Source organism: Lepidochelys kempii, chromosome 5 (genome assembly GCF_965140285.1).
Source record: "Lepidochelys kempii isolate rLepKem1 chromosome 5, rLepKem1.hap1, whole genome shotgun sequence".
Lineage (NCBI taxonomy): Eukaryota > Metazoa > Chordata > Testudines > Cheloniidae > Lepidochelys > Lepidochelys kempii.
The window spans coordinates 105,578,675-105,600,969 of record NC_136384.1 but is presented as its reverse complement, the minus strand read 5'-3'; the positions used below and the strand labels follow the sequence as shown (position 1 = coordinate 105,600,969).

Sequence of the window (22,295 nt, the reverse complement as noted above, 5' to 3'; positions counted from 1 at the left end):
CCACTATGAGGTCTTCACCAGGAATAATCTGTAAAGGTCAAAGTAAAATTAGGGAAGCTGGAGTTGGAATGCAGGGTATGTATGTGATCAGAAAGGAAATAATGGAGTGGATGAGTATCAGAAAAAATTAGCAGGACTGTAATGTTAAATTAAAAATAAGGATTTTTTTGAATTGTGAAAAGAATGGAAGAGGTCCACCAAGGTCAAAATAAGCCACTGGGGTCAAAAAGTATCTAGATTCGAGAAAAGTTCCAACTGGGGCAAAAAAGAGAGAGAGGGGAAAATGTGCTGTCAGACAAAAAAAGTCTTTAAATCAGTAAAAAGTAGATTGTGCATAGACTGACCAGATCATAGTTTATATATAAGCAGTTTATGTATAAGCTCCATTTTTAAAATTAGAACATTTTTTAGTTTATTGAGATGGTAGCAAAACTAAATCCACTGTAATACTTCATTCCTTTCCGTAATGACATTAACTTCCCTTCCCATGTTGGATGTATGCAGGGCAGTGCTATGATGCTTATGTCACTTGAACTTCGTGACTGCAGTACTTTTGGTTTGGAGACTTATTGGTGTACAGATTTGGCCTCTTCCCATTTCAGCACCTATTAGAAATAAAGAAATAGCATCCAGTTGAGGCAAGATATAGCAGTAAAATTATAGACTCAGTGCCTGCCTGTAAATTCAACTTCCATTGACATCACTGCCCACACATACCTGTTGGTAATGAGTTCATTGCAAAAGATATTTTTCTCAGAATAATTTATTTTATCTTGACGCCCCAGGCCTTACTTAGCCCAGGAACTGAAAGTTGTTTTGACTGAGGCAAATGAAATTCTCCGCATTTCCTCACTAGTTGCTTCTAATAATACAGTTACTTCTAAATGGCATCGGTGCTACTCTAAAATCTGATGATGATGAACAGTCCTTTGCAGAAAGTATTTTTACTTAAATACTTCCCATGTATCTTAACACTGCACGTCGTTGCCCCATGTACAGAAACTTGTTTTGAAATAACCAAATACAATTCTGCTCATTCTCTTCACTAATTGCTTATTGCAGTTTCAAGCTAATTCTGCTCTCTGCTGACTGTACCCTGAAAAGAGCTGATCAGAATAACAATCACCTTTATGTATGATTTGCATTCAGTGGCAACACATTCCTTGAGTGTAATGCGAGTCCAGACAGTCCTAGTCAGTTGACTATCTGTGTGTTTCTATGTTAATGTCTGTGTATTTCTTTCATTTATGATTTAGCTCATTCTTAGTTCATAAGTGAAATGAGTTTCATGCAGTCAGCGCAGTCAATAATAGTCCATGTAACCAGATCTCAATAAATAATTTAGCAGAATGGGCAATTTTATTTAAGGTAGAGCTTGCAAATGTGAAAATATGACACTTAGGTTACCTCTTCCCTCCTAAAATAGCATCTTCAGATAATGTCATTAATGGTATTATTAGTGGGGCAGAAGTGGGAATCCCTAATCTAGGAAAGAATACAATTAGAAGATTACATGTTTTTTTCTACGTCATCATTTCTTTATACAGCACAAGACCAAATGAAATTTCAAAAATGAGATATAAACACTATTAAACACTAATGAAGATTAGGCCATCCTTTAATTTTGTTTTCCTTGTTCTTTGTTCACTTTTCTGTCCGCTTTCATGCCTTGACATCCCTGATCATTATCTCTTCTGCAAAGGAAGATAGTTCCTCTCTAGGACTTCATCTCCTTTTCTATCTTCATGTCTTCATTTTGTTTACCTTGCTTTTTTCATTGTTCAATGCTGGAGCTTGGCATCAGGCTTTTTAACCTGTGCTGCACAGATAAAAGGTTTTTTTTAAAATGGCATCTGCAGAAGCAAACTAAGTTGGTTCATTAGCATGTGTTAGATGTCTGACTAACCTCAGCTTTGAGAACTTACATATTTAACAGCTGAGAATGTCAAATGAAGATGTTACAGTGAATTAGTTATTCATTTGTTTGGCTATTGGGAAGCTGCAGAATAAAGAAAGCTCTTTCGTATACAACCGTTCACATTTCCTTATTTTTGTTTTAAATGTCATCTCTGGGAATCTCACCTGACCTAATCCAGACCTCAGAGAGGAAATCTGTCCCATTACTCTGTTTATGTGAAAAAGGATTATACATACTGCAATGCATGGAACAGTGTTGGTAACACATTTATTACATGCATGAGTTTAATCTGAATGAACTAAAAGAAACCCATTAAGGGGTGAAGAGATTAGGAAAAGCAGTTAACTGTTACATTACAGGAACACATAAGACAATTTAAAGCATTAATATTATGGCGTGAGAGTTTCTGGATTGATTCCCGCCCCCTCCAAAATTTACATTTTTAGTGCCAGATCCTTTTGGTTTATTGCATTCTCAGGGGACCTCCATGCCATAGGAGGTGGTCCCAAATTGTTTCCATGCTACAGTCAACATATGCATTGATCTGAGCAGCCAGGTGGGGACAGGGGACCTCAGTGTGGAACAAAAGAAAATGTTGTTACATCAAGGCAACATTTGTATTATCCACTGGGTCACTATATATTCCCCTCAGAAATATTGTTTGGGGTAGGACATTGTTGCAGGTAACTCCATTGTAAGAGATCTTGAACTTTCCATTCCTTATTCTCATTCCTTGGTACAGACTCACTCCAGAATGTTCTGGACAGACACAGTGTTCATTTATACTTTCTCCTCATTGCTATCACTGACAATATTTTCCTCACTGGGGCATCACTAACATGGTATGCATAGCCAGAATCTTCTGACACAACCCCCTCTGCCAAATTAGAGCCAAATACAATATAAGCCTTGCAGCAACTGCTTCAGCAATATGAACCTGACTTGAAAGTTCTGGATTGATGAGGAACTACTTATTACTTACGCCGATGCTTCCTACATTTCCTCACAGCTAATGACCATCTGGAAGAGTCAAGTGCCTGTCACTTTGCTGCAGGCCCTTAAGTTGAACTTGCCAGTCATTAACTACCAAGAAATGGAGACCGTTGCAAGCCATGAATATACACAAATGTGAACAAAAAATAATTAATTCATTATGTGGCAGTTGAACTACATGTTGCCATAGACACAGTGAGCTGTATGCAGAAATAGTCTTTCTGTCAAAGACCAGTAGGAAAGCAGGATCATCTTTCAATTAATTTAATAATGAAACAATGAGACCCTCTGTACCAGTCCTATATTAGTGCAATAAGAACAACTGGGAATAATTAAGGGTCATAGGCTTTGCTTCTATTTGGAGTATTTATCATTTTTAAAGAGAATTAAGTGCCTTTTTGTGTGTGTTTGCCATCTTTGGAGATAATTACATAGAGTTTCAGCAGTGCAATAGCTACACACTAGGTTCATGCCATCCAGAGTCCCCCGTGGCACCCGGTGCCATGCTGCTCCACCTTGGTATGTGCCACCCTCTTCCTTGTGTTCTGAGTCCAACCATTAGCCACTTGTGGCGAAGCCAAGAGGGGTTCCACTCTCCTCGGAGAAGCTAGATGAACTTGATAATATACATTCACTGTAACAGCAAGGCTGCTTTTGTTTGGTGAGTGTGGTGTGTGTTTTTTGAGAGTTCAAGACTATATGTCACCCAGTGAGAACACTGTTTGAAGTCCCAATGTTTTGAGAGGTTTATAATCCATCACACATATAAACAAAAACGGTGGTGCTGCAATGTATACACAGGATATGCCCACACACTAGAGAAGTAAAAGGGACCAGAACATCCATTTACTTGAGACTTGGAATTAGAATTTTGATTTTATTTTTTGATAGGGAGAGGGGAGTATTGAATGACATCAGGCAAGTTTTATAGAGGTTCTAGAAGTACAGAAAGTAATACTGAAGAATGTTTGGCTTTGCAACAAATTCAGTATGAAACATAGTTGCTCCAAAAGTCTGTTTAGTATGAATATCATTGACGCAAATGTATTGTGTACCTTGTTACATGCCTTGTTACAGTCAGAATTTCAAAGCAGCTCTGGGTATAATCCCCATATTCTTCTTCTCCAGAATCACAGGCGTCACCACATCAGGTGAATTTCCATTTGCTGATGGCAGAAATGTGCCTGTGATACGCTGAGCAGTTCTGATTGCATCCAATAGAAAGCAGTGGTACATATACACTAGTTAGTTCATGGTTGAGGCAGAGTTTTGTTTTCTTTGCTGCCTGGAAGACATGAAGGACTTTCAGACAGGTACATACTTAGGATACATTTTGACAGGATTGTGATAAAGATAGTTTTTAATTTGTAATACTAGATTCATTATCTTTCAGCTTAGGTAGGTTTTGATAGGTTGTACTGAAGTCATATGCAGCCTAAGTGACAGGGATCCACATCTTCACTAATATGGCTATGAAAGTAGAAGAGTCATCAATACTTTCATTTAACTGTTCTTTACAAATAACATGTATAACCTGAACACTAAGAACTCCATCTATCTTACTTAGTCCAAAGTTGGTTAGCATACAAACATTTGTTTTGCACTATGCAGTATAGGCTGGGTGTATTCATTTTTGAAAAGTGATGAATACTTAATGTAAACAGATGACCAGCCACAAAAATAATGGTTACTTACTGTGGAAACTAGAAGAATATGCATGTCTTTATCTGGTAAACTAGCTATAAATTGGTCTCAGCTTTCATGCTGTCAGGAAAGGAAGGATGTTGCAAGTGGCACTTCTTTCTTGCTGAATAATACTATCTTCTTACATGGGAAGAGATAAGCACTTGATTTGCTATTGCTTTTTGATTTAGGATGGCAAACCAATAACTTTCGGATCAATCAGGAACTATCAGTATTACTTTGTTTTTAAATTCTATTAGAATGTTAAGATATAAAAAAGGATAAGAATGGATGGGAGTTAAATCTAGCCAAAAAATTTTTTGCATTGCTGGCAAAACTGTTGCTAGACCATGCATACACCAGATTCACAAAAAGTAAATTCAAAATGTATAGGTTTTGTACTGCTTTTTGTTTACTATGACAAAATGCAACTGGTTATTCTTATAACACTGGAAGTGTTATGTTCTGTTGTGGGACCAGTTAATCCTGTCACATTTGTAATATTCAGACATATGGCAATCCAGTAAGGGGAAGATTTTCAAAGGCACAATGGGCAGTGAGCTGCTCAACTCCGACTGAAAGTCAGTGTAATTTGTGTGCCTGACTCCTTTAGGACTTTGTCACAATCTCATCCTAAAGTGGCACGAACTCAAACTGCATTCACCAAATCATATATTGAAACATTAATTCCCTTTCTCATGCTCTGTTATGGATAGAGGCACAGTGGAAATGTAAACAGGGGAACTTGCCTGAAATCCATGTTGCACAATTGTTCTGTCACCCACACAAAAACTATGCAAATCTCAGTTCTTCTATGTCTCATACATTTAGGCTTGATGAACATACAAATAGAGTACGCAGTTGGATCAGAGGGGTAGCCATGTTAGTCTGAATCTGTAAAAGCGGCAAAGAGTCCTGTGGCACCTTATAGACTAACAGACGTATTGGGGCATAAGCTTTCATGGGTGAATACCCACTTCGTCGGAGCAGAGAGGCATTGCTGGCACATGGTGGCATATATTACTTTGGTGGACATGCAGGTGAATGAACCTGTGATGGTGTGGCTGATCTGGTTAGGTCCTGTGATGGTGTCGCTGGTGTAGATATGTGGGCAGAGTTGGCATCGAGGTTTGTTGCATTGATTGGTTCCTGAGTTAGAGTTACTATGTTGTGGTGTGTAGTTGCTGGTGAAAATATGCTTCAGGTTGGCGAGTTGTTTGTGGGCGAGGACTGGCCTGCTTCCCAAGGCCTGTGAAAGTGAGGGATTGTTGTCCATGTTGGGTTGTAGATCACTGATGATGCGCTGGAGAGGTTTTAGCTGAGGACTGTATGTGATGGTCAGTGGAGTTCTGTTGGTTTCTTTCTTGGGCTTGTCTTGCAGCAGGAGGCTTCTGGATATACATCTGGCTCTGTTGGCCTGTTTCCTTATTTCCTCCTGTGGGTATCATAGTTTTGAGAATGCTTGGTGAAGATCTTGTAGGTGTTGGTCTCTGTCTGAGGGGTTGGAGCAAATGCGGTTGTAGCTCAGCACTTGGCTGTAGACAATGGATCGAGTGGTGTGTCCGGGATGAAAGCTAGTGGCATGAAAGTAGGCATAGTGGTCTGTGGCTTTTCGGTATAGGGTGGTGTTAACGTGACCATCACTTATTTGCACCGTGGTGTCTAGGAGAGTTGTCTGGCAGCCTCCTTTTGTTAGTCAGACCTGTTCATGATGAAAACAGCACCTCCTTTATCAGCCTCTTTGATTATAATGTCAGAATTGTTTCTGAGGCTGTGGATGTTATAAGGAAACAGATCAACAGAGCCAGACTTGTGCCAGCAATGCCCCTCTGCTATGTACATCGGCCAAACTGGACAGTCCAATGGACACAAATCAGATATTAGGAATGGCAATATACAAAAACCTGTAGGAGAACACTTCAACCTCCCTGGACACACAATAGCAGATTTAAAGGTAGCCATCCTGCAGCAAAAAGTCAGGACCAGACTTCAAAGAGAAACTGCTGAGCTTCCATTCATTTGCAAATTTGACACCACCAGCTCAGGATTAAACAAAGACTGTGAATGGCTCGCCAACTACAAAAGCAGTTTCTCCTTCCTTGGAGTTCACACCTCAACTGCTAGAAGAGGGCCTCATCCTCCCTGATTGAACTAACCTCATTATCCCTAGCCTGATTCTTGCTTGCATATTTATACCTGCCTCTGGAAATTTCCACTACATGCATCCGACGAAGTGGGTATTCACCCACGAAAGCTTATGCTCCAATACGTCTGTTAGTCTATAAGGTGCCACAGGACTCTTTGCCGCTTTTGCAGTTGGATGAAGTTATTCTAAGGCTTTTCTTAGTTGTTTTGGGTAGACCTGATTCTCTGATGAACTAGTAGATTTCCCTTTCCAGTATGTGTCTAGCAAGTGGTCTCCTCCATCATGTAGCCTGGACCCAAAGAAAAAGCAAAGGATGTGTCACATCAGAGCTGGCCTCACATAATTCTCCCATTGTCCTGGAAAAAGATGACCTACATGTAAAATAAATAATTTTCACTTTGAGCATTTAGCACTGCAATAATAGAGACTTCTTATTTGTTTTTAATACGATTAGTTCCTGTTCTATGACAACACTGTTCCTTGTTACTACTGTGTAGCAAGCTCTTGATAGGAATATCAAGGTTGAACCGGTTAGTTACTTGAATTTTTGCTCATCTAGCACCTTCTGTTGGCAGAAATCTGTGCTATTCATGAAAAGAAATATGTAGATAATTTAGAGTGTCTTCTATTTGTGTTTGGTTATTCTGGGAAATACGCTGCTGTGGGACAGAGAGTCTCCTGAATGTACAAGTTCCATACTTTCTGAGCATTATCATCTCTCATTTGGTCCCATCTTGTCTGTTTATGTAATACATGATGATTACATCATCTTGATTGTTTTTGTAATGGGTTTTCTGTAAATCTGGACATTGAATACCCATGCAATCACAGAAGAATATTTTCTTATATGGGTTTCCTAAGCAGTCAATCTGAGCTATAGGACAGATATCTGTGTGGTTATAAGATCTTTGCTTACTGGTTATATCCATTAGGGTAGGAATGGGTGACCCTCAAATTTATACCCAAAACTCAAACCAAACCCAAAGTGACTATTCTTTGAAGTTTTGAGGTTCATAAATATATAACATTTGTCCTTATGCTGTTTTTCATTTTTGTACCATTCTGGCCTGTCACTTCTGGCTTTGGCTGAAACCAAGAAATGGTATAACAAAATGGGATCTGTTCTAAGGGTGGAGTATAGCAAACCCACTTTTATTACCTTATTGGACTGATCAATACACTACATTCTGGGCTCTAAACAGTAAGCTTCTAAAATCAGACCTATGTGTTGAGCAGAATCTCTATGATATAGGAGCAGAGTGAGCTTTATGAGGTATTTTAATGACAAGGCAAGCTGGTCAGGTTATAATGGTATTCCCATGACCTGTAATCTTCTATGACTATAGCAAAGTGGCAATCAGAATGGTGCAAAATTACTTTTTTCCCCCTTAGGTGTCAGTGTGCTACCCATACTCACCCAGAATAGTCCCGCTGAAGTCAATGGTAGTATTTATGAAATAAGGTAGTACTCACTGTGTGTAAGTGCATCATGATCTGGCCCTTACAAAGTATCAGACAAAATGACTGTCAATCTCAGCTTTTAAAACGATCATTGTAAGCAAGACGATTGGGAAAATAATTTTTTATTCTTTTTTCACATTGGATCCCTAAGACCCTGTCTTCACTGACCACATTAAGTGTTTAAAAGAGATTTAAAGAGTGTTTTAAATTTAACATTGTAAATGCCTGGGTAGATGGTTGAGGCAGGTGGAAGGGAGAATTGTGTTTAAAAATATGATGGTGAGTCCAACCTTAGTTTGCTCTCATGTATACCAATCTGTGATGCATTTAGTTTTAAGAATCAAATTAGAAGTAATTTACAGATTTTGTTTTGAATGATCAATTAAGTATCTTCCTGTATTAAGAATTTGTATGATCGGGCATCTGCCCCACCCTATCATGTAAAGTGTTAATAGAGGTTAAGGGAGGCTGTATGGGGAAGCAGCCAATAGGAGAGAGGCTCGGTGGAGCAGCTAATCCGAGTCCAGGCAGGCCCCTATAAGAAGAGCCACAGGGCAGGGTAGAGTCAGTTGCTGCTGGGAGCCAAGGTAGTAAGGACTGCATCCCTGGAGGGCTGAGAGAACTAAGGACCTTGGACAGAGCAGCTGCTGGCAGGGACCAGGGAAGTGAGAGGGAGCTCCTTGCTGGCTGCTGGGACTGAAGAGCTGAGTGGCCTGAGGTAAGGACAAAGAAGGTGCTCGGGCCATGGGGAAGGGAAATATAGCAGCATTGATGGCGGTTACAGAGGAGCAGCAGGAGGCTGCTATTTACAGGGTCCCTGTGTTTGGGCCCAGACTAGTGGGCAGGCCAAGGTCCCCTGCTCTCACCATTGGGGAAATGGCTGGACTGTTGGACAGATATGCTCCTTCCCACCCCCCGCAGAAAGGGAAAACAGATGATGACCCAGCCAGAGGGCTGAGGTGCTGCACTTCTGGGAGTTGGGAGAGGAGCCGTAGGCGGGAGCAGAGACAGAGACACAGTGTGCAGACTGTGAGTGTGGTGTCGGCCTCAAGCTAATCCCCAGCATGACCAGGAGAAGGCGCCAGTCGGGCGATGAGGGCTGCACCCTGTGACAATAGTATCACTGATCTTATCTTAGATACTTTTTTAAAAAATAGGGAGTTAACTTGCTAATTGATTGGTGTGTTACAAGCTGTTTTTGCTGCAAGGTTATTTGAGTTGTGTTTAAATGCCGTTTTAACCTCTTCTTAAAGGCTAGTATAGACAGGACCTTAAATGAAACTGAACTATGTTGCAGGAGAGTCTACTGTTTCCATATTTTCAGCCCAGTTTTACAAACTCAAAAGATGTAAGCAATTTGGATAAGCTTCAAGCAAGCTTATAAACTTCTGGGTACTTATCTGAATTTAGCATTTTTAGTTTTACACCCCTTCACTACCATAAAGGTACTGCTCTGCTCTTTTTGAATGTTGGCGCTTTTTAAATTGTCTCAAACTAGGTGCCCCAAAAACCGATGAACCTATAACCACAAGTAATTTTATAACATCTTGAACTCTATTTTTAATGGAAAGTTATGTGGTTGAATCTGTCATCTTTCAGTTTTGACATGGGGAATCAATGGTAAAGTCTGACCTGATACTGTTCAGATATCATTTCATGATAATTTGTTTTTCTATTCTGAATAAATAAATTAAAATCTCAAGACAAATTATTATTATTTTATTAATTATTTAGCATCATTATAGAAAAGTCTCCTTTTTTAAGAAGAACTATCCCAAATTCTGTGTAGAAGTGAGCACCCTTGTATGTATATAGGAAAACTGAAAGAAAGCCATTTTTGTATAAACTGTTATTCTTCCAGATTCAAAATGTATATGCTGTTCTTGCAGCAAGGGGTGTAGTCTGCCTAGATTTGCCTATTGTTAGTTTGTTGTCTCATTCCTGAACTTCATTTTATCCCTATAGTCTCAGGTGGCCTGCAACAGCTGACTTACATGTTAGGAATACCCTCAAGGAGTTTTTCAGGCTGAGTGGTAGAACTTTGTACTGGAAAATTGTCTCTACCCGTGAATGTCAGGAATTTTTGTGTGTGCCTGCTCATATGGAAACTTGCCTCTTTCAGCTCTGTTGAGGCAAGCAAGTATCTTCCCTGGTATCTGTGGCTTGTTGAAGTGTGAATATCCATGAATATTCTTTGGTGATATTTAAACGTCTCAGTTCTGAAACAGTCTCAGGCTTTTCATTCCGATTGGGGAAAAAAAATCTACATTCAATTTTCCTACAGCTTTCTTTTCAGTGAGTGCTCATAGTACCATGAAGAACAAGGATTTGGCTGCTTTGTATGAAAGAGCCTGAGAGAAAGAGAGAGAGAGTATTGAAGTTATAAGAACGTGCCTATCATGATCTTAATGTGTCTTGTATAAAAATAGCACTAAGACTACATGATAAATGCTTTCATCTTTTGAACCAATGTCAGCTAATGTCATCCCTTACCTCAGTAGCAGTTGGTTTGTTAGCATGATAACATGTCACCAGGTTGGGAGGGGTGAGTAAAATAAAGGGAAGTGGGTGGGGAGTATTGTTGAATCTTTTGGAGGGTGTTACGTTTTCGATGGACTGACCATGTAAATAAATTGTTGCTATGTGTGCATCTGGAGAGGAAGTGCAAGAGGCCCACTTCATCATCATCATTATTTATTTCATGTATGAAAGGCCATCAGTTTGCTTGGCACTGTACACAGTCCCTTCCTGTAAGGGACCTGCAGTCAAATTAGGCTCAAACAGAAGCATTACATAATAGATAATGGCCACAGTTTTCAAAAGTGACTGGCGATTTTTGGTGTCCAACTTCAATCAGCTTAAAGGGGTCTGATTTTCAGAAAGTGATGGGCACCTGCTCTCTGAAAATCAGGCCCCTTTTAATTGTCTTGAGTTGGGCAGTAAAAGCACTATTCACTTCAGAAAATCTTGGCCTAAACTTTTAATGATAGTGACTCTACCGGCACAATAGTCACTTGACAGTTAAGATATACTATTTAATATTCTTTTGCCATTGAAATCCAGCCAAAAATAATCTTGTTTTAATCTCTCACAAAGATAAATCGGACTGAAAATTGCTAGGTGTCCTGAGAATTTAATATCTATGATCACAGAGCATGAGAGGCTGGCGGGCAGGGGACGGCACATCTTTGAAAGAGAAAACGCCTTATGTTGGCACAAGTGGAGAAGGAAAGGGAATAAAAGCCTGAGTACTTGCTGTAATACCATCAACTTACAGTTCATATGATCTTCCAAATTCTAAACTTAAATCCATTTTGTTTCCGCTAAACATGAATATTTGTAGTCAGCGGCTTCCATTTTCAAATAACACGATGCACTGAACCAGAAGTTGCAAATATTCCTGAACAAGTAGCATCAGCTTCTAGCAGCATGACCCAGGAACAGCAGCTCTCACAGGAAATATTTCAGGACAGCACCAAAGGGTGTGTGTATGCAGGGCGGAGGGGTTAAAATGCACACACCCAAAAGAAAGAAAAACTAGTTTATTTTCATCAAGATTAATTTGAAGAGAGTGGTTTTCTACAGGCTTCTGAAATCTGAGTGCATTCTTACCATTAGCTCACTGCACTTCCAGTGACCCTCCTAATGTCTGACATGGAATTTATTAGTGAACGTTAAGGAAATAAGTATGTTTTGGAGAATAAAGGCCTTAAAGGAACATTTTCAATTTGTTTAGGCCGCAACATATCTTTTCCTTATGGGAAGGTAAATGGCATGCTACATCCCTGGAAGGATGAGACAACATAAGAAAAGCTTTATGAGACTTCAAAAAGCTATAGAAAATTCCCCTCCTTGAATTAACTATATTGAACATGATGCATTCTTTCTCTCTCCAGATCCGTTTGGGAGATGTTATTATCAAGTATTTTCAGTATGAAAGCTAGCGTTCCTTAGGCCTGCTTACTGGAAACTGGTACAGCTTCTACTGAAATATAATTTGAAAGTGGGAGGTGCTTGTAGGGCTAAGCAGGTGGATGGATGGATGGATGGATGGATGGATGGATGGATGGATGGATGGATGGATGGATGGATGGATGGATAGACAAACACATACGTTCTCTCTCACATACACATACATTCAGTTTTCATATGCATTATACTAAAAGTTGCATTAGGTTTATTTATAGTTTTAAATTGAAGTTTTTAAAATTTGTTTCTTTTCTTATCAACTCAAAACATAATTATAGTAATGCATCTGTGTTCTGGTTGCTAAGGACCAAAACGAGAGCTTTAACTAATAAGTCTTTTGAATGTGTAAAAGCATTTAATGTGGCATCTTCCGTGAATGAGGCAGGTCCCTAAGCTATAACTGGACCTGCTAAAATTGAGCTAAAAGTGTTAATCTTGTTTACATTCATGATAAATGAGATCTTCAGTGAGTTGATAGCTGGATTGAGCTAACACAATTGAAAAAAGCATCTTTCATCTAGTCTACACAAGACCTGTGTGGCTTCCACCTACTGTAGACATCTTACAAATAAATCACAGACATTCTGGAGAAACCACCAATATTAATTCTCCCAAAGTTTCAGAAAACTGCAGAAGGTGGTAATTTCCTAATTCTTATTAATAAAATATTATAGTCTATGAAGTTCATTTTAAGATAGGGTGACCAGATGTCCCAACTTTATAGGGACAATCCTGATATTTAGGGCTTTTTCTTATCTAGGTGCCTATTGCCCTCCAGCCTCTGTTTCGATTTTTCACACTTGCTATCTGATCACCCTATTTTAAGAGTGTAGAAAAATCAAATTCCCATTAGTAACTTGTTCCTTTTGTTTTAGACATCCAAGTATGATTTAGGACATCACTTCCTGTCAAACATTCCACCCCAGCCCCCAGTGAATCTTTTCCAGCAGGTTCAATTGTTAAAGGGTTTTTTTTCTGTTCTTCAACCAGATGACAGCTTCTCAAATGGTGGTTTGTGAACTGGTGCAACTGGGAGATGCTTATATATATATATATATGCTTCCCAGATAGGGTGACCAGATGTCTTGATTCTGTAGGGACAGTCCCAATATTTGGGGCTTTTTCTTATATCAGCTCCTATTACCCCCCACCCTCTATCCCGATTTTTCACACTTGCTATCTGGTCACCCTATTCCCAAACTAGATAGAAAGATGTGCTAACTCTGCTCGAGCTAGTGCACTAAAAATAGCAGTGTGGATGTTGCAGCACATTGCAATGTCTTGGGCCAGCCACCAGGAGGTCAGGTGAACAGACATGTAACTCAGGTGGCAAGCCCATGCTGCTATTTTGAGCATGCTAACTCAATCAAAGCTAGAGTGGGTCTCTCTACCTGGGGGGCTGGGAGGCACAATCCCAACCATAGTGGTGACATAGATCTGCAGTGATTTGTAGACCCCTTCCTGTTTTTCCTCAGAGTGAATGAAATGTTTTGAAATCTCAAACTGTATGGGATGTTGGTGCTCGGGAACGGTGCTGGCTTCACAAGGTATGTGGAAGACTGCTGAATCTGTATGCGGGGAGAAAAAGCTGAAGAATGTCTGAGTGTTCTTGGGTGTTCTCCTCTTCTCTCCATAATTAAAAACAACTTGGATTAACACACACACACGCAGAGCAGCAGTTTGTGTTCTTATCGGGAATACAATACAGTATTTGTTCTCATTGTTCTTTTAGGATTGGATCTGACTTGGATTCAATTTGGATCCAACAGGGTTCAAACTATAGCTTATTTCTTTACTGTATTAGCCAGGCTAATTTGTAAGAATTGATTTCATAAGTGTGTGCCTCAGCATCATGTATCAATAATTTCAAATAAAAGAATTTTCAATTATTGAAACCTTATATTGTTTTTATACTATTACTGTGATTGTCTTAAAAAATCAACAACTCTTTTTCCCCTAGCCTTTTGGATCATAGATGGTATCTTTAACCTAAACATATCATTCATTTTCAGGAAAGATAAGAAATATATACTTGTATTATGCATCTGTTTTATACAGAATTATTTCAGCTTGTTAAACTAAACATGCAATGTTTTGAAATTGTAGATTTCTCCGGATGAAATGGCTTGTGTCTTAAAATTTGATAGATGAATTCTTTCTATCAAACCGTGTATTTTACATGTCTGTTGATGTAATTTTCTGATATGTTTCATAACAATGAACTGAGAAGGAAATTATAGTTTCCTATAACTCACTTCATAGTTATTGGTGCCATTCTATTAATTTTATTCACTAACTAAAAGCCATAGAAATCCAGTGTTTCATTGTGATATATTTCTGTACATACTGAAATATGGTTTAAATTAGCATCAGAACATCAAGTTATATATGTTGGAACTAATGTGAAACATTCAGAATATATGCAGTGTGGTGGAAAGATTTAAAAACATAAGTTCGTAGCAATATTGTATTGCCCCCGCCCCGAAAAGGTATCTGAAGACTGGGGCCAGATCCTAAGCTGGTGTAAATTGGTATAGCTCTGTTGACTTTAATGGAGTTACACTGATTTATACCATAAATCAAGGTAGCCATAGTAAAAACAGTACTAAGAGCCGCAACCAGAAAAACTATCCCTGTGAGCATTAAAGTACATGTTTTGCACCAGATACTCACCTGTTGTTAAACAGCATAGCTCCATTGACTTTAATAGAGCTTTGCTGATTTACATTATCTGAGGCTCTGGCCCATAATACTGTAAATAAATATATTAATATGTAAAATGAAATATGTTACATATTTACTATAGGTGAAGTGTGATCAGTATTGGCCAAGCAGAGGGACAGAGACCTATGGGCTGATCCAAGTGACCCTGCTAGACACTGTTGAATTGGCAACATACTGTGTTCGAACATTTGCACTTTACAAGGTACGTTTTCTGTGGTGCCCTCCCTGCCCCCCTCATTTAAAGGAAAGGCTGCTTTAGAGAAATCAGATCTCTTAAAGATTTACTTAAATTTTGATCCTATTTGCAACAGTGAAGAATAAAACAATTCTTCTGTTATCACAATGCATTTTTCACCCAGGCTGGTGGTTTATTGGTAAATATGGAGCTCTCACTGTGAACAACAGTTTAATTGAATGAAGAATTAGCTGAAGCACAGGCAGTTGTTGCTGTGTGCTGTAACGTATAACTAAAACCCTCATGTCACTTGAGCCACAAAACCAGCAATTTAGAGTAGTTGTATTTTTCTCCAATAACCAGAGTTTGCTTTTTCTGTGTTCCCACATGAGGTTTAGCTGGCTTTCATCATTATGCGCAGTTATGCCATCACTTCATTCCATAGTGCTGCCGTAGCATTAGATAGCAGTTGTTTCATTAAAAGGTTTGATTTGATAGAATGGTTCAAGTGAGAAAAGAGAAGTGCGGCAATTCCAGTTCACTGCCTGGCCTGACCACGGAGTTCCAGAACATCCTACACCATTCCTAGCTTTCCTACGACGAGTCAAAACTTGTAACCCTCCTGATGCTGGACCTATGGTGGTGCATTGCAGGTAGGCACAGACTTTACTTTAAAGCATCTTGAAATATCACACTGAAATTGTTTTTTATGATTAATGCCCTGTGTTTTAAAGTATATGAATAATGTCCTTTGTGCCTCTGGGCATTTCTTCTGTATTGGGATTGCATCCTGCCCATGCTATGAAAGGGCTTGGTCTCAATGATATAGTGGGTTTTTTTGCATCTCAGTGACATTCTATGATTGTAAAATGAAATGTTGGATATTTGGCAACATACTTATGGGCAGGTAAATAAGGCAAATTAGGAATTCAAGTGCAAAATTGCCAAATTTGATGGATTCAGAGAAAGATTTTTGGTTTGTGCAATGGGATCTCATTTTAGAATACATGGAGTCTGTGCGAATGGAATATACTATTTGTTAGTAGAAGTCTATAAGCAGAGAGGGTAGATGGGATAGTTAACACACAGGCATATTCGGAAGTCACTGGAGAAAAAGAAGCAGTGTTGTGTTTGCTCTTGGTTTAAGACTGTATTTTAGAGAAACTATGTTCTGGTATTTTTTTGAGTAATAAAATTGTTGTGGTTTCTAATATTGCACATTAAAACAAATAGCATGAAATCTAGAGAAGATAAAAGGGAACTGCTATAAAGACTAAGAAAAGCCTGAATTCCAGACTCAAGTTTAGTCCTTCACTTTAAAACGGAGATTGGATGGAAGCTCAGAGAGAGCATGAGGAATGCATTACCAGGGGTTGTACTGGATTCATTGTCACTGGTAATTTTTAAATCAAATCTGGATGCTTTTCTAAAAGGGGTGCTTTAGATCAAACAGGAATTAATTAAGGGAAGTCCTATGGTCTGTGTTATGCCGGAGGTCAGACTAGATGATCACAGTGTCCCTGAGGGCAACTATCAAATGATCCAACCCGAGTCATCAAATCACAACTTCTGGCAGTCAGAGGTTTAGGGACACCCAGAGCATGGAGTCAGTGGTCCTGACCATCTTGGCTAATAGCCATTGATGGACCTACCCTCCATGAACTTGTCTAATTCTTTTTTGAATCCAGTTATACTTCTGGCCTTCGCAACATTAACTGGCAACAAGTTACACAGGTTGATTGTGTGTTGTGTGAAACAATACTTCCTTATGTTGGTTTTAAACCTACTGCCTATTAATTTCATTGGGTGACCTCTGGTTATATGAAGTGGTTAATAACACGTCCTTATTCACTTTCTCCATACTATTCATGATTTTATAGACCTCTGTCATCTCCCCCCCCCCGTCATCTCTTTTTTAAGCTGAACAGTCCCAGTCTTTTAAAAAAACAAAAAGACCTCTCCTCATACAGAAGCTGTTCCAGACCCCTAATCACTTTTGTTGCCCTTCTCTGTAACTTTTCCAATTCTAATATATCTTTTTAGTGATGTGGTGACCATAACTGTATGCAGTATTCAAGTGTGGGTGTACCAGGGATTTATACAATGGCATTATGATATTTTTGGTCTTATTATCAATCCATTTCTTAATGGTTCCTAACATTCTGTTAGCTTTCTTGACTGCCGCTGCACATTGAGCAGATGTTTTCAGAGAACTATCCACGATGACTCCATGATCTCTTTCCTGAGTGGTAATCAGTTTCCCTGAAATTCTCCACTAGCTTCCTCACCTTCCACTTCAGTTTCAAGCTTTTCATCCTCCCTTTCAGAGCTGCACTACCTATTCTCCTGTCTACTTCTCAATTCCTGTTTTCCTCATTAGCATTGTTTTAAAGGGTCTTTTTTGTTTCTTTTTCCCATCTTAGCACACTTCCATACTAAATCCTCTGTTTGTGTGCAAAGCTCATTCACTTCCCTATAAAAACACCATTTTCCTGTCAAAAATTGCAAAGTTTACTCCACCAAAGCAAGAAGTGTTTTTGGTGGTGGTGGTAGTGGTTTGGTTGGTTTGTTGGGTTGTTTTTTTTAAAATCTGTATTGCTTTGAGACTAGACCATCACAAGGTTCCTTGATGTATCTGAAAGTTATTGTCCGTCTAATGCAGAGCCAGATTGTGCAACCCTTGCTAATGGTGAGCAGCACTTATGCAAGTAGTCCCATTTAAGTGAATAAAAATCTTATTATGTGTCATTGTTGCCCACTCTGAGTATGAGGTACACAATGGGACATTTAGATTGTAAGATTAATGTCTTTGCCAGGGCTCAATAAACAGTAATGATGACAGATTATAAAAATATTAATACAATTTTATAAGCTTTTTATTTATACATTTGGTAGAAGCTAATGAAACAATTAACAGGGAGAAGCTGTGGATGCAATTTCCCTCAGTGCCAAAAAAGCTTTCAACACAGTACAGCCGAAAAGACAAATCAGCTAGGCCACTAAGCACGTATAGCACAGGAGTGAGCTACATTTTCATTGAAAGTCTAGATAAATTTGATGTGTTTTTTTGTTGACGGTTGTGGTGGTGTTCATGGGCTGAATGCTGAACAACTTCCTCAGTTTTTACTCCGGTAAACTCTCACTGAAATCAATAGGAGTTTGCCTGTACAAGGAATGATTAACAACCTAGAAAGGATCTGAGGATTTGACTCTATAAATACAACAGACTAAGAATTGGGAACATATAGGTATTGTAAGTGAAGGGGCTTAATGCATGCTTTTCCACACATTTCTACCAATCCACCTTAATCTTGACCTACAAACCTCCTGCTATTCCAATCCACTATGTCTCTTAAAAACAGATATGGCAATCTCTGAAGATTGATTGTAGACAGACATCCTCTAGGTTAGATAAAGATCTAAAGATTGATTTAAATGTGGGAGCTGAGACAGTTTTGAACCAAAGTCACTGTAGCTGAAGGGCTGGCTTAGTATACTGCAGTGCCACCAACCCCCTGGGATGAACTAGTTGAAAGCATAAAGAATTTACTTACATGTCCAAGATAGAGTGTGTTTATTAGTGGAAACAGTTTGAAGTGAAGGGAAGTGACAACTGGAGTACCACTTTGAAAACGTTAGGATGGATTCTTTTTATGGATCAGTGACCAGGAAGGAATTCTTAGTCCTAAGTGATTAAATTAGATGCTGATACAAAATAGGAGGCAACATTCTGAATGACTGGACTAGATAAGTTATGGTCAGATAAATGGTTTGTACATATCTAATACATAGAGAATATTATATAATGAGATCAATACAAAATCAAAAACAAAAGAAATACAAAGAGAATACACAATCCTCTCTCTCTAGTCATGTACTAATAAGATCCAGGAAGGAGAAAAATGTGTGTGTTACTGAAAATTATTCTAGCTCTGGCAATTGACAGTTTGGCTGCATGTGAAATACTGAGTTTTGATCAGATCATTTTTTAAAAAAAAACGTGTTGCAGAAATGTAAAACATACAGTACAGCAGTCAAGGATCTTAGTTACTCAGAAAGAGTAAGAGAAAGTAGGTATGTATTCTTTAGGTAATAGGATATTAAGAGGCGGTCCTGTCAAAGTACACTCAATTCTGAAGGGAATAAATAGTGACATAAAGCTTCTGAAATAGTTCCAAAGACAAGATTAGGGCTTCATCTACACAAAAGCTTATACTTGTATAAATGTGCCTCTTATACAGGAATAACCCATACTGATATATCTTCATCCACACTGGGGGGTTGTACAGCTTTAACTATATCAAGATAGTTAAAGTGATGCATATTTTGTGTGTAGACAAGCCCTAAAGGAGCAAAAAGTTAAACAAATTTAGGAATAATTTCTGCATATAGTACCAAATTCTGTGATCCCTACTTGTGTAATACTTTGGCAAAGACAGCAATATAAGCAGCACTTTTTAAAAAGTGAAACTTAGAAGAGGAAAAATAAGCTAATTCAAAAGAGACTGATATTTTAGGATGAAAGAAATCCAAGAAGTCTAATTCATGATATGTGTCCAAATCTTGATTGGCTCAATAGGCATAAGTAGTGTGATGCTTATATTCCATGGTAATAGTCACCTTAGAAATACCTAAGCTAGATAGATGCTGCTTTATCTACAAAGTATTAAATTTTAAACATTTATCCTTTCATTTCTTTGTTATAGAGTAGTTCAGCACTATCACAGCACAACTTCTGCTTCCACACTGATGTGTCTTAATTTGCAGAGGTGACTTTTTTAAAAAGCATTTTTGTTTTAAATGCAGATTTAAACCTGAGGATTCTGCATTAGGTAGACGAGTGGTTCCCAAACTTGTTCCACCACTTGTGCAGGGAAAGCCCCTGGTGGGCCTGGCGGTTTGTTTACCTGCTGCGTCCGCAGGTTCGGCCGATCGCGGCTCCTAGTGGCCGCGGTTCGCTGCTCCAGGCCAATGGGGGATGCTGGAAGCAGCATGGGCCGAGGAACATACTGGCCACCGCTTCCAGCAGTTCCCATTGGCCTGGAGCAGCGAACCGCAGCCACTGGGAGCCACAATCGGCCAAACCTGCAGACCCGGCAGGTAAACAAACTGGCCCGGCCCGCCCAGGGCTTTCACTGCACAAGCGGCGGACCAAGTTTGGGAACCACTGAGATAGACTATAATGTGTGTTCTAATGATAGTGGGGAAAGCACATGTTTATGTTTGAAGCTAGATTGGTGCAGGCAAACAGGTGCTAATCAGATCACAATAAAATTGTCCTGGAGGGCATCTGGAAACTCGATACCACTTTGTTTTCAGAACATCACAGAAACTTTAGTACTTGCTTCAGTAACACTACATAAAAGCTTAACATGTAAGTTGCAATCCCAGACATTTCAATATTTTTTTAATATCAGCACAATACGGCATATCTTTCAGAGACATTTAGCTTAGTGAAGTTTCAGTACACACTTTTCATTCTGTTATGGCAAACAGAAAAACTTAGATAGTTTGGAGGAATGTCAGTTATTGATTTGAGTAGCACCCTGCCCTTATGTACTGAAACCCCTAATTAGCACATTAAAGACAAGTTAACTTTAACATATAATATGACCCTGCCTTTTTTTTTAAATAGGCTATCTACCTAACTTTTGTCCAAGCTAAAGTATTTCAAATTTGTAGATACAAGTGCACTGTTTCTAGAGGAACATTTCACATTACACCAATGCCTGTCTACTTCCTGCTGGACTCTAGCTTCCCAACCCCCACTGCCGCACACCACACAATCTTCAGTGTCTAATCCTGGCAGTGAATAGGTTGCAGATGAAGGTCTATCCTTTTTCACGGTGTGGAAAAAATCCCTCCAGTACGTATTCAAAAATCTCTCAAAGGAGATCGAAAACATTAAAAGCTTCCTCATCCTTTCCCTCCCTCTACCTTGAAAACAACTCAGAATCCTTATTCTCCTTCTGTGGGTGGCTGATAGCACTGAAGAGGAAAAGAGTATAATAAAGATCTCTAACACCACCAGTGTGAATTATTCCACAGTTCCTATACTTACCCCCATTTTCTTTCCCCACTGCATTTAATATTGAATCTTTCTGCCTGCAATTATATGGAAAACAGCTATATGTTGGACTGTGCTAGCTCTGGCCTATTTACACCCCACCTGCAACTAGCTTCAGGTCACTATATGCCTGATTAGAACCCCTCTTCCTCCACAGGCTGCCATAATCCTGAGGCCTTTCCCTATCTCAGGGAAAAGTCCAGTGCAGTGGATGCCAAAGTTACTTCTTCATTTTAAAGAAGTACATTAGATAGAGAGATGCCTGGCAATGTTCCTTGCAGTTGGATCCAAAGAAAAAACGTTTGAGACTTCGTGATATTTAATAATAGTAACATATCTTTCTTTCCTGCTAGTATAAATTATAATAATAAGATCCCTTTTCTATTTTTTGTTTCATACTTGTCTTGACAATCTCAGTGACTCTGACCATACAATGTGCTGGGGGAGACAAGGTAGGTGAGATAATATCTTTTATGGACCAGGTTCTGTTGGTGGAAGGTACAAGCTTTCAAGCTAACAGAGCTCTTCTTCAGTCTGGGGAAGGAACTAAGAATGTCTGAGCTCAATACAAGCTGGGACAAACTGTTGAGCATAAGGGGTGATGCATCTTGTCGGGGGGCACTTGAAATGGAGCAGGCAATAGGGGTTAGACTGTTAAGCAAAAGGGGTTTGAAGTGGACGACTAAGGGTCAGCATGCAGGTGTGTTACAAATTGTTGTAATGAGCCATGAAACCAAGTGTCCCTGTTGAGTGCATGATTTTTAGTGTCTAGCAGTGTTATGAATTTAAGTTCCCAGGCTCACTTTTGGAAAGTGTTGTGCAGGTTTCCCTTGAGGACGAGTATTGAAAGATCAGATATGGACACTGGTTTCAGGGCTCGTTACAAGAATTTGAAAGACCAACACCTAGCTTTTCAGTTCATTTGCATAATGAAAACCATTTAATAGTAACCTGGATGGCAGGAACAGAAACTCGAATGTTCCAAGAACAGGAATAGAAAGGCCAACTTCACATTCCCTACAAACTCAGTTTCAGAGATGTGATATTTGAGTGTCCTGTACTTCAAAGGCTCTCAAACTGATGGTGTCCAAGATTTTTTGTTGTTGTGCTGATTATAAGAGTCCTCATGCAATTGCCAGTGTGTTGTATGCTCAGAGCC

General features: G+C 39.1%; 1 protein-coding gene across 43 annotated transcripts in view; it reads left to right on the top strand.

Moving 5' to 3' along the window:
- Window positions 1-22,295, top strand: part of PTPRD (protein tyrosine phosphatase receptor type D) — a 624,822-nt gene that overhangs the window by 564,213 nt on the left and 38,314 nt on the right. For all 43 annotated transcript variants that reach the window (XR_013635846.1, XM_073345345.2, XM_078852933.1 and 40 more), the window contains 2 exons: window positions 14,977-15,096; window positions 15,568-15,722. Coding sequence is in view for 42 of the 43 variants with exons in the window: in XM_073345345.2 (XP_073201446.1) it covers window positions 14,977-15,096; window positions 15,568-15,722 (275 nt within the window). In the remaining variant the exon portion in view is untranslated. The remainder of the gene's footprint in view (window positions 1-14,976; window positions 15,097-15,567; window positions 15,723-22,295) is intronic.